The 13,932-nt window shown below is 45.9% G+C and overlaps 1 protein-coding gene across 4 annotated transcripts in view; it reads right to left on the reverse strand.

The window, feature by feature from the left end:
* tecpr2 (tectonin beta-propeller repeat containing 2) overlaps positions 1–13,887 on the reverse strand; it is a 20,745-nt gene extending 6,858 nt beyond the window's left edge. The window contains exons 1-11 of one of the 4 annotated variants that reach the window (XM_046061949.1): positions 13,578–13,869; positions 12,136–12,221; positions 10,353–10,493; positions 9,677–9,805; positions 8,797–8,928; positions 7,551–7,708; positions 6,676–6,829; positions 6,356–6,508; positions 2,858–2,990; positions 1,582–1,817; positions 1,276–1,495 (exon numbers count right to left, since the gene is read on the reverse strand). In XM_046061949.1, coding sequence (XP_045917905.1) covers positions 1,276–1,495; positions 1,582–1,817; positions 2,858–2,990; positions 6,356–6,508; positions 6,676–6,829; positions 7,551–7,708; positions 8,797–8,928; positions 9,677–9,805; positions 10,353–10,493; positions 12,136–12,216 — 1,537 coding nt within the window. In that variant the 5' untranslated portion in view covers positions 12,217–12,221; positions 13,578–13,869. Of the gene's footprint in view, positions 1–1,275; positions 1,499–1,581; positions 1,818–2,857; positions 2,991–6,355; positions 6,509–6,675; positions 6,830–7,550; positions 7,709–8,796; positions 8,929–9,676; positions 9,806–10,352; positions 10,494–12,135; positions 12,222–13,465 lie in introns of all 4 variants that reach the window. The other 3 variants (XM_046061947.1, XM_046061948.1, XM_046061951.1) reach the window with 3 other exon arrangements.
* Positions 13,888–13,932: the final 45 nt, after the last annotated feature.

The raw sequence follows: 13,932 nt of genomic DNA on the forward strand, positions 1-13,932 counted from the left end.
TCTCTCTGCCTCAGTCTGTCTCAGTCTGTTAGTCTGTCTCTCTCTGTCTCAGTCTGTCTCTCTCTGTTAGTCTGTCTCTCTCTGCCTCAGTCTGTCTCAGTCTGTTAGTCTGTCTCTCTCTGTCTCAGTCTGTCTCTCTCTGTTAGTCTGTCTCTCTCTGCCTCAGTCTGTCTCAGTCTGTTAGTCTGTCTCTCTCTGTCTCAGTCTGTCTCTCTCTGTTAGTCTGTCTCTCTCTGCCTCAGTCTGTCTCAGTCTGTTAGTCTGTCTCTCTCTGTCTCAGTCTGTCTCTCTCTGTTAGTCTGTCTCTCTCTGCCTCAGTCTGTCTCAGTCTGTTAGTCTGTCTCTCTCTGTCTCAGTCTGTCTCTCTCTGTTAGTCTGTCTCTCTCTGCCTCAGTCTGTCTCAGTCTGTTAGTCTGTCTCTCTCTGTCTCAGTCTGTCTCTCTCTGTTAGTCTGTCTCTCTCTGCCTCAGTCTGTCTCAGTCTGTTAGTCTGTCTCTCTCTGTCTCAGTCTGTCTCTCTCTGTTAGTCTGTCTCTCTCTGCCTCAGTCTGTCTCAGTCTGTTAGTCTGTCTCTCTCTGTCTCAGTCTGTCTCTCTCTGTTAGTCTGTCTCTCTCTGCCTCAGTCTGTCTCAGTCTGTTAGTCTGTCTCTCTCTGTCTCAGTCTGTCTCTCTCTGTTAGTCTGTCTCTCTCTGCCTCAGTCTGTCTCAGTCTGTTAGTCTGTCTCTCTCTGTCTCAGTCTGTCTCTCTCTGTTAGTCTGTCTCTCTCTGCCTCAGTCTGTCTCAGTCTGTTAGTCTGTCTCTCTCTGTCTCAGTCTGTCTCTCTCTCTGCCTCAGTCTGTCTCTCAGTCTGTCTCAGTCTGTCTCAGTCCGTCTCTCAGTCCGTCTCTCAGTCTGTCTCTCAGTCTGTCTCTCAGTCCGTCTCTCAGTCTGTCTCAGTCTGTCTCAGTCCGTCTCTCAGTCTGTCTCAGTCTGTCTCAGTCCGTCTCTCAGTCTGTCTGTCTGTTAGTCTGTCTCTCTCTGCCTCAGTCTGTCAGTCTGTCTCTCTCTGTCTCAGTCTGTCTCTCTCTGCCTCAGTCTGTCTCTCTCTCTGCCTCAGTCTGTCTCTCAGTCTGTCTCAGTCTGTCTCAGTCCGTCTCTCAGTCTGTCCGTCTCTCAGTCCGTCTCTCAGTCTGTCTCAGTCCGTCTCTCAGTCTGTCTGTCTGTCAGTCTGTCTCTCTCTGTCTCTCTCTGTCTCAGTCTGTCTCAGTCTGTCTCTCTGTCTGTCGTCCTGCTTGCCTTGTCGTCTCCTCTTCTTCTTCTTCACTCTGATGGCTTTCACCACCAGCTCCTGCAGCATCTCCCCCTGACCCAGGGGGGCGCTGTAGCGCCTGCAGCTCAGCTCGCAGGATGTGGTCACCGGGGCGTTTCCATGGAGACTGTCCCAGGAAGTGACAGAGCTGCTGCGGCTCCGAGAGCTGGTGGTGAACAAACCGGACCGCTGGCCGAGCTGCTCCGCCTGCTGGACATGGAGCAGAACAGGTCACATTACAGACAGTAACTGGTAACCAGGGTGGAAATGTGTCAGCCAGTGAAACCAGTCACCTCCAGCTGCTCCTCTGCCTCCTCCACTTCCTCCACTCCTTCCTCCTCGTCCTCTTTCTCTCCCTCCTCGCTGTGCCTCTCCCATCCTCCTCCTCCTCCTCCTCCCTCTTCCCTCCCGCCCGCCTCTACGATGATAGCCATAGTTCTGATTGGCTGAGCTGTTTCCACTGATCCCATCGGTGGGAGGACGGTGGGTGTGGCCAAAGGAGAGGACAGGCGGACAGAGAGCTCGGACACTGAGGAACAGAGACGTAGTATTTTAAATATTAGTAGTAATGTATTTGGTAGTGGCGGCCGTAATAACAGCTGGGTCAGACCTTCAGGCTTTGTGTTAGTATGAGATGTTTAAAGTCGGGCACCGGGGTCGGGTGGCTGCCGCAGCAGCAGAGGTGGTGTTACCTACAGTTGGAGGCCCGTCCCCCTGTGCTGCTGGAGGTGTACTTCAGTACTTCAGCAGGAGGTTAAAAGAGAGGCAGTGTACGGTTAGGGTGGGCAGTTACAGCTGTAGCAGCGGTACTATTAGCAGTAGTAGCAGAGATGCTCACCAGTCTCTGAGCTAGAGTCCAAGTCAAGTCTCTCGTGGTTATAATGAATGTTGTATCACCTGCTGCATTCAGTCCAGGCTGCCTGGATAAAACTGCAGAGCTATAAGGAAAGTCTGTAACTGTGACCTGTTTTTCACTTACAGAGCACAACCAATGTGCAGTGCAATTCATGACAGCTTATTAATTACTGCAACACCAACCGCAGACTCTCAAAGCCAGTGTAACGTTCTAACTACATAAAGCTGCAACTTTACACGATCAACAATAAACCTGTGACCTGTTTTCAGCCACCGTTAATAATTAACATGATGGCAGCCATCACGTTAATTAACATAATCATTTACGTCCAGCGGGACATAAATCATTACGTTAATCGACCACCACTAGTTTAGAAAGCAAACAAACGCTCATTCATCTTCTCATAATGATCAACAGTCGGAGTTAACCTCCCGAAGGTCGTAGCTAAAGCAAGAAGCAAGCTAACGTTAGATGGCCGTGTTCACTAACCTCAGGTTACTAACCTATTTTGCGTTCAGCGCTTCTTTGTTTGGGTTTTGTTGTATGAAGTTTTTTTGTCAACTCTCTCTCTCATTGTTCACGAGTCCCGCACCTCAAGTCTGAGTCAAGTCTGAAATCTTTTGAGGACGAGTCTCAAGTCGAGTCTGGAGTCACCATGTGTGACTTAAGTCGGACTCGAGTCCCCATCTCTGAGTATTAACAGTAGTACTCACAGTTGGAGGCCAGTCCCTCTGGGCTGTTAGAGAGACGGATGATGTCTCTGTCTCCTTTCAGGATGAAGATCTCGTTGTCACAACAGGACACTGAAACAATATCTCCACTGCTCTCCAAGGCTCCGATTATCACCTGAAAACATCGAACACAAAACAATGAGATCAACATCCAAGAACATCCACCAACAACAACAACAATAACAACATTCACACAACAACAACAACAACATCCACCACCAACAACAACAACAACATTCACACAACAACAACATCCACCAACAACAACAACATCCACCAACAACAACAACAACATCCACCAACAACAACATCCACCAACAACAACAACAACAACATCCACCAACAACAACATCCACCAACAACAACAACATCCACCAACAACAACAACAACAACATCCACACAACAACAACATCCAACAACAACAACATCCACACAACAACAACATCCAACAACAACAACATCCAACAACAACAACATCCACCACCATTCACACAACAACAACAACATCCACCACCAACAACAACAACAACAACAACAACAACATTCACACAACAACAACATCCACCACCAACAACAACATCCACCACCAACAACAACAACAACATCCACCACCAACAACAACAACATCCACCACCAACAACAACAACATCCACCAACAACAACATCCACCAACAACAACAACAACAACATCCACCAACAACAACAACATCCACCAACAACAACAACATCCACACAACAACAACATCCAACAACAACAACATCCACCACCATTCACACAACAACAACAACATCCACCACCAACAACAACAACATCCAACAACAACATTCACACAACAACAACATCCACCAACAACAACATCCACCACCATTCACACAACAACAACAACATCCACCACCAACAACAACAACAACAACAACATTCACACAACAACAACATCCACCACCAACAACAACAACATCCACCACCAACAACAACAACAACATCCACCAACAACAACAACATCCACCACCAACAACAACATCCACCAACAACAACAACAACATCCACCAACAACAACAACAACATCCACCAACAACAACAACAACATCCACCACCAACAACAACAACAACATCCACCAACAACAACAACAACATCCACCAACAACAACAATAACAACATCCACACAACAACAACATCCACCAACAACAACAACAACAACATCCACCAACAACAACAACAACATCCACCAACAACAACAATAACAACATTCACACAACAACAACATCCACACAACAACAACATCCACACAACAACAACATCCACCACCAACAACATTCACACAACAACAACATCCACACAACAACAACATCCACCACCAACAACAACAACATCCACCACCAACAACAACAACATCCACCACCAACAACAACAACATCCACCACCAACAACAACAACAACAACATCAACAACATCCACCAACAACAACAACAACATCCACCAACAACAACAACAACATCCACCAACAACAACAACATCCACCAACAACAACAACATCCACCACCAACAACATCCACCACCAACAACAACAACAAAATCAACAACATCCACCAACAACAACAACAACAAAATCAACAACATCCACCAACAACAACAACAACATCCACACTACAACAACAACATTCACACAACAACAACATTCACACAACAACAACATCCACACAACAACAACATCCACCACCAACAACAACAACATCCACCACCAACAACATCCACCACCAACAACAACAACATCCACCACCAACAACATCCACCACCAACAACAACAACATCCACCACCAACAACATCAACAACAACAACATCAACAACATCCACCAACAACAACAACAACATCCACCAACAACAACAACAACATCCACCAACAACAACAACATCCACCAACAACAACAACATCCACCACCAACAACATCCACCACCAACAACAACAACAAAATCAACAACATCCACCAACAACAACAACAACAAAATCAACAACATCCACCAACAACAACAACAACATCCACACTACAACAACAACATTCACACAACAACAACATTCACACAACAACAACATCCACACAACAACAACATCCACCACCAACAACAACAACATCCACCACCAACAACATCCACCACCAACAACAACAACATCCACCACCAACAACATCCACCACCAACAACAACAACATCCACCACCAACAACATCAACAACAACAACATCAACAACATCCACCAACAACAACAACAACATCCACCAACAACAACAACAACATCCACCAACAACAACAACATCCACCAACAACAACAACAACATCCACCAACAACAACAACAACCACCAACAACAACAACAACAACATCCACCAACAACAACAATAACATCCACCAACAACAACAATAACAACATCCACACAACAACAACAACAACAACATTCACACAACAACATCCACCAACAACAACAACATCCACCAACAACAACAACAACAACATCCACCAACAACAACAATAACAACATCCACCAACAACAACAATAACAACATCCACACTACAACAACAACATTCACACAACAACAACATCCACCAACAACAACAACAACAACATTCACACAACAACAACATCCACCACCAACAACAACAACAACAACATCCACCAACAACAACAATAACATCCACCAACAACAACAACAACATCCACCAACAACAACAATAACAACATCCACACAACAACAACAACAACAACAACATTCACACAACAACATCCACCAACAACAACAACAACATCCACCAACAACAACAACAACAACATCCACCAACAACAACAACAACAACATCCACCAACAACAACAACAACAACATCCACCAACAACAACAATAACAACATCCACCAACAACAACAATAACAACATCCACACTACAACAACAACATTCACACAACAACAACATCCACCAACAACAACAACAACAACATTCACACAACAACAACATCCACCACCAACAACAACAACAACAACATCCACCAACAACAACAAAAACATCCACCAACAACAACAACAACATCCACCAACAACAACAATAACAACATCCACACAACAACAACAACAACAACAACATTCACACAACAACATCCACCAACAACAACAACAACATCCACCAACAACAACAACAACAACATCCACCAACAACAACAACAACAACATCCACCAACAACAACAACAACAACATCCACCAACAACAACAATAACAACATCCACCAACAACAACAATAACAACATCCACACTACAACAACAACATTCACACAACAACAACATCCACCACCAACAACAACAACAACAACAACATCCACCAACAACAACAACAACAACATCCACCAACAACAACAACAACAACATCCACCAACAACAACATCCACACAACAATAAATGCAGTACTCATTAACAAAGTACTATAAGTATTTGCAGTACCTCGTTGAGACAGTCCAGGACGTAGATGCTGTACTCGTTCCAGCTGAGGATCCAGCCCTCTCTGAGGAAACAGCTGAGCAGACCGAGCTGTCTGTCTGCCGGACGGTAAGCTCCGATTGGATCAGAACGAGGGAACAACTCAAACTGAGGAATCTGAGCCAGACAGAGAACATGTAATTTATGTTCTTATTAACAGCCATTTTTCTTGGATGAGTAAGTACAAACAGATACAGTAGCAGGAGTACCGGTAGCTCTAGTGAATGCTACCAGCTGCTGCTGTAGTACCGCTACTAAATGTTAGCAGGACGTTCCCAGAGCACCTGTGTGGTGAAGAGTGGCTTCAGCAGTCTGGTGTCTTCCACCTGTCCTCTGATGTCGGACCTCCACAGTCTGAGTCCAGGTCGAGCAGCAAACACCTGAAGATCGCTCTGTTTACAGAGACCCGGCAGGAAGCAGGCTCCGAACCTGCCGCTGCTGCGACCAACACCAGAAATACTGTTAGAGTACTACAAAAACTACTAATCCTAAGTAAAAACTATCATGAGCGTGTTACTACAAATTAAATCAATTAATTAAAAAAATTAATTGACGTATCATTCAAATAGGTATATAGAAATATTCAAACTATATGTGCAATTATTTATAGGGACAATTACAGTAGAATATTAAGATACCATAATACTATTTAACAGGGTACATTTCACAGTGAAAGCATTGTTGCAGTACATGTACTGTGAGGGGTCCTGTGAAACAACTTGACCCCTGACACTTTCTTCCCGCGGGTCTTCTGCAGGTTTTGTTTGAAATCATAGAGCCCTAGTTTGTTTTTGTGTATGTTCTAGAGCAACGGTATCTAATAAGAATGTACATTTGTGGTTTTGGAGGCGTCCTCTAAACATTTTTATATTCTTGTCTATTCTCCATGTTGGACCCAAATGTTTTTGTTTGTTCAGAGTTCCGGTTCTTTCTCTCTGTGTGTGGACGGTGTCTTGACATCTTCTTCTGTCTTTGAGTAGTTTGTCCTTTTCCAGGTTTCCTTGGTGATACAAGGTCATGTGACTCAGATCTGTTTGGTGACACCTGCTGCTAACACCGCCTCTTTTATGTGAGTGCGCTCCCGGCTGGTTGTTGTTCAGTCCTTAGTGCGTTTTATATTTCATGCATGTTGAATATCACGTGTATGTAGTGTGTTTACCTCTTGCGGGGCTTTGAACCCAGCTGCTGGACTTCCTGTTTCTGTGTGCAGTAAAGCAGAGATCTCTGATGTGTAGAGACCAGCAGCACCTGGTGGCTGTACTCCATCTGAACCACACCTGAAGACTCCTCCAACAGCAGCACAGGTTTACACACCCCCTGCACACACACACAGGGCCAGGAGGGTGTGTGTTATCTAGAGACTACACGCTCTGTATAAACACCGACATCATTTCCGTTGCAAAGACCAAAGCGCTGCCATCCGTTGAAACAGACGGTTCACAAAGATCTTATCGTGGCAGACAGCCCAAACATTCCATCTGCATTACAGTCAACTAGTGATGCGCAGATCTGCACGCACGTAGGAATCACAGTCCACCGCGGCGATCATAGGACGAGTGACGTTACGTGCCCCCGTGCACTTTCAGACTTCTACAGCCTGAAACATGTGAGTAAGTGAGTGATGTCATATTTACAAAAACAACATAAGCTCGACATTTCCCACGCAACTCCCGTCACTGTGCAGGTGTTTAACAGACCGCATCTGAAGAGCGGAAACTAACCGAGATGTTGATTCTGACAACAACTGCAAGCTTCGGGGTAACATCAGTCTGCACCGTTTGACTGCTGACGATCTGTTTCCAAACTAATACTTATCAAGTCTTACCTGATGAGCTCCCCGACCCGTTAATCTGGACCCGCCACACTGTCGCACACTGAGAAGGCCCTGCCTGCCAGCTGGATTTAAAAGGTTTAATAAACGAGTTTGCAGAGCAAAAAGCTCGGGACGGTGTGGCTGCCATGGGAAGAAAACCAGTAATCAATCCACACGTGTGTTTTGTGTTTATAATGCCTTTGAACAGACATGGTCATGTTTTCATGTGTGATGGTGGCGTCACCCGTTTTAATCTGCTCCACCAGCGATCTGTCAGCTGGTCCATCAGTCAGACTTCTTTATAGAATGCTGTTTGGTTTCATTTCGTTTAGCTGTCAGCTGTGCACTGCGAGCTTTCACTTATTTAATTTGCTACTGACATTATGCTACTTTGATTGTGACGGGAGGGCCCGCTGTGACCATCTTGCATCAGGGGCCCCGCGCCGATTCATTACGACCCTGCATTTTTATCACCCGGCCCCCCAGTCTACTATTTCTGCCATTTCATAGACAAAATGATTCATCCAGAAAATATTCTCCAAATTCACCAGTTTTATGTTGGTTTAAAAGTGTAGTGTGGGCGTGGCCTCACCTGGTCCAGGTCCAGAGACGAGAACACAACTCGTCCTTTATCATCTCCAGAGAAAAGCTTCATCCCGTTGGCACTCCACGCCAAAGACGTTACGGAGCCTTTATGGAGGCCAACCACATCGAAACGCCTCAACTACAGAGAGAGAGACAGGTGTGTCAGACCTACAGAGAGAGAGACAGGTGTGTCAGACCTACAGAGAGAGAGACAGGTGTGTCAGACCTACAGAGAGAGACAGGTGTGTTAGACCTACAGAGAGAGAGACAGGTGTGTCAGACCTACAGAGAGAGAGACAGGTGTGTTAGACCTACAGAGAGAGAGACAGGTGTGTTAGACCTACAGAGAGAGAGACAGACAGGTGTGTTAGACCTACAGAGAGAGAGACAGACAGGTGTGTCAGACCTACAGAGAGACAGACAGGTGTGTCAGACCTACAGAGACAGACAGGTGTGTCAGACCTACAGAGAGAGAGACAGGTGTGTTAGACCTACAGAGAGAGAGACAGGTGTGTCAGACCTACAGAGAGACAGACAGGTATGTCAGACCTACAGAGAGACAGACAGGTGTGTTAGACCTACAGAGAGAGAGACAGGTGTGTTAGACCTACGGAGAGAGAGACAGACAGGTGTGTCAGACCTACAGAGAGAGAGACAGGTGTGTTAGACCTACAGAGAGAGAGACAGGTGTGTCAGACCTACAGAGAGAGAGACAGGTGTGTCAGACCTACAGAGAGAGAGACAGGTGTGTCAGACCTACAGAGAGAGAGACTTCCTGTTTGCACCTGTGGAGACATTAACGCTCCAACAGGGACAGAGCCGACTCTGGACGCTGGAAACAGTGAGGACGCAGCACCTGTCTGAAACACACCTGTCCAACGTCTCACCTGTTTGTTCCGACCAGGGAGCGGGGACACCAGCTGGAAGATGGCTACTCGACCAGATGCTGTTCCCACGGCAACCAGGTCATCAAAACAGCTGAGCAGCTTTACAGCTGTGATCGCATCACTCTTCCCCTGTAACACACACACACACACACACACACACACACACACACACACACACACACACACACACACACACACACACACACAGACACAGACACAGACACACACAGACACACAGACACACAGACACACAGACACACACACACACAGACACACACACACACACACAGGAAGTCAGAATGAAGGAGGCCACCTGGTTTCTATTTAAACTGAAATATCTACCTGACAGCATTCAACATCACAGACATTATGAGGATCACTTGAACACACCACTGATCACATGAGTGCAGCACAATGCATTCTGGGATATTGAGGACTTTTTCATAAAGTTTGAACTAATTCAAAATGAACTGGACCGGCAGCGGCCGAGTCCTCGACCTGTCCCTCTGACTGGTTAGAAACTGAATCCTTCCTGGTTATTGATCTGCGATCAGGGCTGCAACTGGTCAAGCTGCTAGTGAAGTTGAGAGCGCCCTCTGCTGGACCACGCGCCACATTACAACAAACAAGCGGGAACTCCTGTAGAACAGCACCACAGAAGAAGAAGAGCGCTGACCTCCAGGCTGTACTTGTTCATGTGTGCGAGGCGGCGACAGTACAGGTAGAGCATGCCGATGCTGCTGCCCACCGCCAGGAAGTCACTGCTGCTGTCCAGAGCCGTCAGGTAGACCAGGACAGACCTGAACCCACGCTGCACCTGCAGGACAGAGGGAGGAGCCTTCATCAATAACATCATAATCATCATCATCATAATATAGAAGGGAATTTTAAACTTAAACCCAGATGCTCTGGATCTGCCCCTTGGTCTGGTTTCAGAACCTTGGCTGGGTTTTAGTCTGGTTTGGAACGGGTCAGTAACTTGGTCTGGTTTCAGAACCTTGGTCTAGGTTTTAGTCTGCTTTGGAACAGGTCAGTACCTTGGTCTGGTTTCAGCACCTTGGTCTGGTTTCAGAACCTTGGTCTAGGTTTTAGTCTGCTTTGGAATGGTTTAGCACCTTGGTCTGGTTTCAGCACTTTGGTCTAGGTTTTAGTCTGGTTTGGAACAGGTCAGCACCTTGGTCTGGTTTCAGAACCTTGGTCTGGGCTTTTAGTCTGGTTTGGAATGGTTTAGCACCTTGGTCTGGTTTCAGCACCTTGGTCTGGGCTTTTAGTCTGGTTTGGAATGGTTCAGCACCTTAGTCTGGTTTCAGAACCTTGGTCTGGGCTTTTAGCCTGATTTGAATGGTTCAGCACCTTAGTCTGGTTTCAGCACCTTGGTCTGGGCTTTTAGTCTGGTTTGGAATGGTTCAGCACCTTAGTCTGGTTTCAGAACCTTGGTCTGGGCTTTTAGCCTGATTTGAATGGTTCAGCACCTTAGTCTGGTTTCAGCACCTTGGTCTGGGCTTTTAGTCTGGTTTGGAATGGTTCAGCACCTTAGTCTGGTTTCAGAACCTTGGTCTGGGCTTTTAGCCTGATTTGAATGGTTCAGCACCTTAGTCTGGTTTCAGCACCTTGGTCTGGGCTTTTAGTCTGGTTTGGAATGGTTCAGCACCTTAGTCTGGTTTCAGAACCTTGGTCTGGGCTTTTAGCCTGATTTGAATGGTTCAGCACCTTAGTCTGGTTTCAGCACCTTGGTCTGGGCTTTTAGTCTGGTTTGGAATGGTTCAGCACCTTAGTCTGGTTTCAGAACCTTGGTCTGGGCTTTTAGCCTGATTTGAATGGTTCAGCACCTTAGTCTGGTTTCAGCACCTTGGTCTGGGCTTTTAGTCTGGTTTGGAATGGTTCAGCACCTTAGTCTGGTTTCAGAACCTTGGTCTGGGCTTTTAGCCTGATTTGAATGGTTCAGCACCTTAGTCTGGTTTCAGCACCTTGGCTGGGTTTTAGTCTGGTTTGGAATGGTTTAGCACCTTGGTCTGGTTTCAGAACCTTGGTCTAGGTTTTAGCCTGGCTTGGAACGGATCAGTACCTTGGCAGGGTTTTAGCCTGGCTTGGAACAGGTCAGTACCTTGGTCTAGGTTTTAGCCTGGCTTGGAACGGGTCAGTACCTTGGCTGGGTTTTAGCCTGGCTTGGAACGGGTCAGCACCTTGGCTGGGTTTTAGTCTGGTTTGGAATGGTTTAGCACCTTGGTCTGGTTTCAGAACCTTGGTCTGGGTTTTTAGTCTGGTTTGGAATGGTTTAGCACCTTGGTCTGGTTTCAGAACCTTGGTCTAGGTTTTAGCCTGGCTTGGAACGGATCAGTACCTTGGCAGGGTTTTAGCCTGGCTTGGAACGGATCAGTACCTTGGTCTAGGTTTTAGCCTGGCTTGGAACGGGTCAGTACCTTGGCTGGGTTTTAGCCTGGCTTGGAACGGGTCAGTACCTTGGCTGGGATGGCATTCAGCAGGTAGTAAAGCGGGCAGAACTCTCTCAGGATGGAGGGCGGGGTCAGCTGGGCCTCCATGTTTCCTGAAAATCAGTTCAAAACCTCCATTTAAAAACATACAACATTAACCCGAGAAGAAGCGCACCAAGAGAACTACACTTTTTGTTCTGCTGAAGGTAAATGTGCACCAAACTCATTTAAATAAAGTAACATTTTACTGTTCTCTCTTTTATTATCTTCAGACATACAAGGCTGTTTAAACCAATCATAATGAGTCGCTGGGATTTACTTAAGGTACATAATTAAACATTTCACATCAATAAAATTGACAGGTTTATGATTTATTTGCTGTTTCTCCACCACTTGTCTCCGCTTAAATGTAAGATAATTTGGATGTTGTCTGGCTGGGACCTCTGTGTGGAGGTTGCATGTTCTCCCCGTGTCAGCTTGGGCTTCCTGCCACGGTCACTTTTAGGTTTAAAGGATGGCCCTTAGATGAGAATGTGAGCTCGATTGGCAAAGGATAAAGCGGTTATAGATGATGGATGGATGCCTGATTTTAACGCTGTTTGGTGGATCAGACATTCGCAGAATTAAAGAGAACACTCTATCAGATGGTTAGAGATCTTGAGTCATGTTTTGTAGCGGACACATAGTAGCTCAAATGAAGAGATAGGAAAAACTGACTTTTGTTAAAGGAAGTTTGGTCTGACGAACACCGAACGTTCTGCTCCCCGAACAGCTGGAGAGAACTCTGCACCAGACTCGGTTACAAAAATCAGCAGTTTACTGTCCCCTTGTTCTTTAACTGACAACATACAATACGTTAAAAACAAGACAGTAAAAGTCGTTTGGGTTTGTTTAAGGTAATATCATTAAGCATTCCACAACAATTAAATCTATGGTTTCATGATTTTTCTGCAGTTTCTCCTGCACCATTCTTTCCTTACTGGAGTCACGGAGGGCGGCAACGAACAGGGTGAAGAAACGTAAACAGCTTAAGTTTAACATCATTTAAACGCTGTTTTGAAGACTACACATAGCGGAATAAACAGTACTATTTACCGAAGCGTAAGAACTCTTACATCGTGCTTTGCAGTAAACCGATTTCAGCACAACGTAAGAAATACTAAATTCACCATTTGTTACACGGAGTTTGGTGAGACACTGTCTCCTCCACTGTCTACGAGATGACGGCACCGCCAGGTTAACGTTAGCGAGGCTGTCTGTGCTGAAGTCTGACAGCTGACAGCGAACATCCCAACAACAACAACATCATGTTTCCAACAACAACATCATGTTTCCACCAGCAAACAAACATATTTACCGAGTTAGCTTGTGAAACACCGAGTCCAGGCTAGCTAGCATCATATGGAACCCGCTAATGTTAGCAAGGCAGGCTAACGTTAGCAGCGGGAGGACGACTGTGAGCAACTTACTCAGTTTACAGGGAAGGTTCCGCCCAGATGTTGGTCCAGATGTTTAAATGCAGCAGGATATTAAGGATCTGAGCGGTGACATCGCCCTGACAGCTCCCATACGGATACTGAGCTGCTGTCAACAAACTGCGCCACCAGCTGGCAGGAACCGGAACAACACCTGTTTCATTTCTGTTTTATTTTAGTTTTCAGTTGTTTCATCATCTTCTAACCGACGGCCTTTATCACAGACTTTCTATAACTCATGACTTTAATCTGATAATTAATCATCTTCATCTGCAGCCAGAGGATCATTTTATATTTTTATAAATGACTGACAGGAAGCGGAAACTCAGTGACTGCTGGTCGGAAAACC

The sequence above is a fragment of the Micropterus dolomieu genome, linkage group LG11 (genome assembly GCF_021292245.1).
Source record: "Micropterus dolomieu isolate WLL.071019.BEF.003 ecotype Adirondacks linkage group LG11, ASM2129224v1, whole genome shotgun sequence".
NCBI lineage: Eukaryota > Metazoa > Chordata > Actinopteri > Centrarchiformes > Centrarchidae > Micropterus > Micropterus dolomieu.